Raw genomic sequence first — 3,113 nt, 5'->3', positions numbered from 1 at the left:
GAAGGGAGAGAGATAGAGAGCCAGAAACATCGATGATGAGAGAGATCAGCTGCCTCCTGCACATCTCCCACTGGGGATGTGCCCGCAACCCAGGTACATGCCCCTGACCGGAATCGAACCTGGGACCCTTCAGTCCACAGGCCGATGCTCTATCCACTGAGCCAAACCGGTTTTGGCAAGGTGTAATGGACTTTAATTAGCTTGGATGCTGAACTACAGCTGGATGCTGAACTACAGCTGGCTGCAACATGGAGCCGAAGCTCTGGACACTGGCCTGCTTTTGGAACCCCAGCTGCACCTTTTCCAGGACTGCCTTCTCTCAATAAACTTTGCTTCTACTAAACTGGTTTTGCCTGTGAACTCATTTTTTGATTTTGAGAGACAATGAACTCAGACCCGAACAGAAAATTTGGCATTACTTTGTACCTCAATTTTTTTTTTCAACCATGGAATTCTTGCACTGTGTCCTTACGTGTATTTAATATTTTAAAAATAATATAATATCAAAAATATACCAATAATTATTAATAGTCCAGAAAGATAGACTTTTTTTTTCTCTCTCACCCATGGCACATAAATCTATCACTTAAGTTTTTTTCTGTTTTGCTTCCAATATAGCTCTCTCAGATTTGCCTTGTCCTGTTCATCCGAACCCCCAATGTTCCTCATTTAGGCACATAATAATCATCACTCACTAAGAACATTTCAAGAGTTCCTTATCTGAATTTGTTTAATCTTCAGTCTCATCAACTCAAAACCATCCTCTTCTCAGATACTGCCTATTTCATAACATCAAAAATGCCAAAGGGTATCGGGAGACATAGAGTATAAATAAAAACGCTACTATAAAGAACCAAGATAGTAAAATGCATGCTGCCATTTAAACAATACAACATATCCTAATCTCCTAGAACATTTGTTTTTACTTTTTGAAATATTTTAAACTTCTTTCAGACATATATTTTTTATCATAGTTCACTCTTACGTATAAAAATATACGCAAAAAAAATTGGTTACAGAAGTCTTGAATTAGCTTCACATTTACAGCCCAACTCTTCTGAGTAACATTTCAGCTCAGTTTTGAACTGGCATTTCCCTTTCAGTATTGTCCCTGGTGACATCAAGAGCACTGGAAGTGCAACATTTAAGTTTAACAGTCTTTTTTAAAAAATTTATTTTATTGATTTCAGAGAGGAAGGGAGAGGGAGAGAGAGAGAGAGAAACATCAATAATGAGAGAGAATCATTGATTGACTGCCTACTGGGGATTGAGCCCACAACCCAGGCATGCGCCCTGACTAGAAATTGAACCCTGACCTCCTGGTTCATAGGTCTATGCTCAACCGCTGAGCCACCCCCGCCAGGCTAACTGTAAAAATCTTAATTGATTTTTTTTTATGTGTCATTTTTAAAATGTGTGAGGAGGCACATAGTTTTTCAAAATTATTTCAGGGAATAATTAAGCAAATATTGTCCAAAATCAATACTACACTAAATCCAGAGAGTAAACTTGGGAAGTAGATTATTTAAGTGAGATAATTCTTTCCAGTCCCATTTCTTGGACTAGATTTTACTCCATTTGCTCAGGCCACTGGTTACATGTGAATATAAATCTCTGGTTTCTGTATGATGGTTTGGAGTATTTCAATAGCTGTCCTTTTCACAAAGCATGGCTAGTTCCCAAAACCAGTATACAAATAAACTTTTATAATGTATGAAAAGAGTTGCTTTGTGTATTATTATAGGACTTCAGAAAGTCTCCATAAATAAGATCAGCCTGTTTTATAAAATGTCTTATCTCTGTCTTGAGGATACAAATATCATGTGCCCAATCAATTATTAATGGAAATTATACTATAAGTCAACATGTAAGTTACTTTGTTTAAAATGAAATATTTTAAAGAATTTTTATATTTACCATATTTTAAAAGCTAAGAATAGTATCATTCAATCAAATGTTAAGTTTAAGCTTTATTATGCCTGACAATTTTCTGTCTTCTTTCCCTCCTTTGTTAATTTCATTTGTAAACTAAAATAGTTGATAGTGATTATTTTAATCTGTATTTTTTATTTTATTATTATTTTTATTGATTTTAGAGAAAGGGAGAGAAAGAGAGAGAGAGAGAAACATCAATCTGTGGGTTCACACCCTGACAGGGGGATCAAACCTGCAACCTGGGTATGTGCCCTGACCAGAAATCAAACCTGCCACCTTTTGTGTACAAGAGGAGACTCCAACCAATTGAGCCACACTGGCCAGGGGCTAATCTGCATTTTTTAAAATATTAAACATATGCTTTAAAAGAGTTGCCTGGTGCATTAATTATTAATTAAATTTAACTTCCATAGTTAAATAAAAACTGCATTTATGCTAATAAAGGTGATACTAAGCATATAAAAATATAAAACTCTGTTGCCAAGCTTTTTTTTTTTATTTTTTTTTTATTAAAATACTGAGTTTTATTTCACATGTATATTTTTGTCTCCCCACCATTCCCATTTGTCTGACCACTACTACTACTATGTCCTATCATAACATTCCATACATACTTAAAACCAAGCAAAGGGTGGAGTTCCATCTTTAAAAACTAAACAGGCATTTTGGACAACACATTCTTGGCAATGGGACCTGGACAACATTTATCAGACACGGTAGGGAAAGTTCTCACTCTGCATTATAAAAAGGACAGCCAGATATCAACTGTTACAGAAATGAAATAAGACGGAAAATTTTAACAAACTGTTTAAACTATTTTCTTAAAGAGACTTCCTCCACTGCCAGAGATCTTGAATAGCCTCCACGTCAGTCATCCGGAAGCAATTCTTCACATAATTAATGAACTTGGCTTCCACTTTGGGAAGAGAACCACCCTTTTCTATACTTGCTTGCATTTTTGCTTTAATGTCTTCTACAGAACTAGGTCCTTTCGGTGTTTTAGGAGTTTTTTCCTGTTTTTTGAAGGATTCTTGACCTTTTGATCTTGGTGTTGATGGTTTTGAGTCTTTTCCATTCTGATTTGATTTTTGTGCATTTTTGGCTGGAGTATCTCGTATGGATTTCTTTACTGGAGCTTTTTCTTCTGCTTCCTCATCATCAAAATCATCATCATCATC

General features: G+C 35.7%; 1 protein-coding gene across 1 annotated transcript in view; it reads right to left on the bottom strand.

Moving 5' to 3' along the window:
* Window positions 1-2,421: 2,421 nt before the first annotated feature.
* LOC102263227 (nucleophosmin) overlaps window positions 2,422-3,113 on the bottom strand; it is a 1,312-nt gene continuing 620 nt past the window's right edge. Inside the window, 1 exon segment of the mRNA XM_014544326.1 lies at window positions 2,422-3,113. Within this exon segment, the coding sequence (XP_014399812.1) occupies window positions 2,757-3,113 (357 nt within the window). The 3' untranslated portion in view covers window positions 2,422-2,756.

The sequence above is a fragment of the Myotis brandtii genome, unplaced genomic scaffold (genome assembly GCF_000412655.1).
Source record: "Myotis brandtii unplaced genomic scaffold, ASM41265v1 scaffold36, whole genome shotgun sequence".
Lineage (NCBI taxonomy): Eukaryota > Metazoa > Chordata > Mammalia > Chiroptera > Vespertilionidae > Myotis > Myotis brandtii.
Note: the sequence above shows the minus strand (reverse complement) of the source record. Positions and strands in the feature narration are given on the sequence as shown.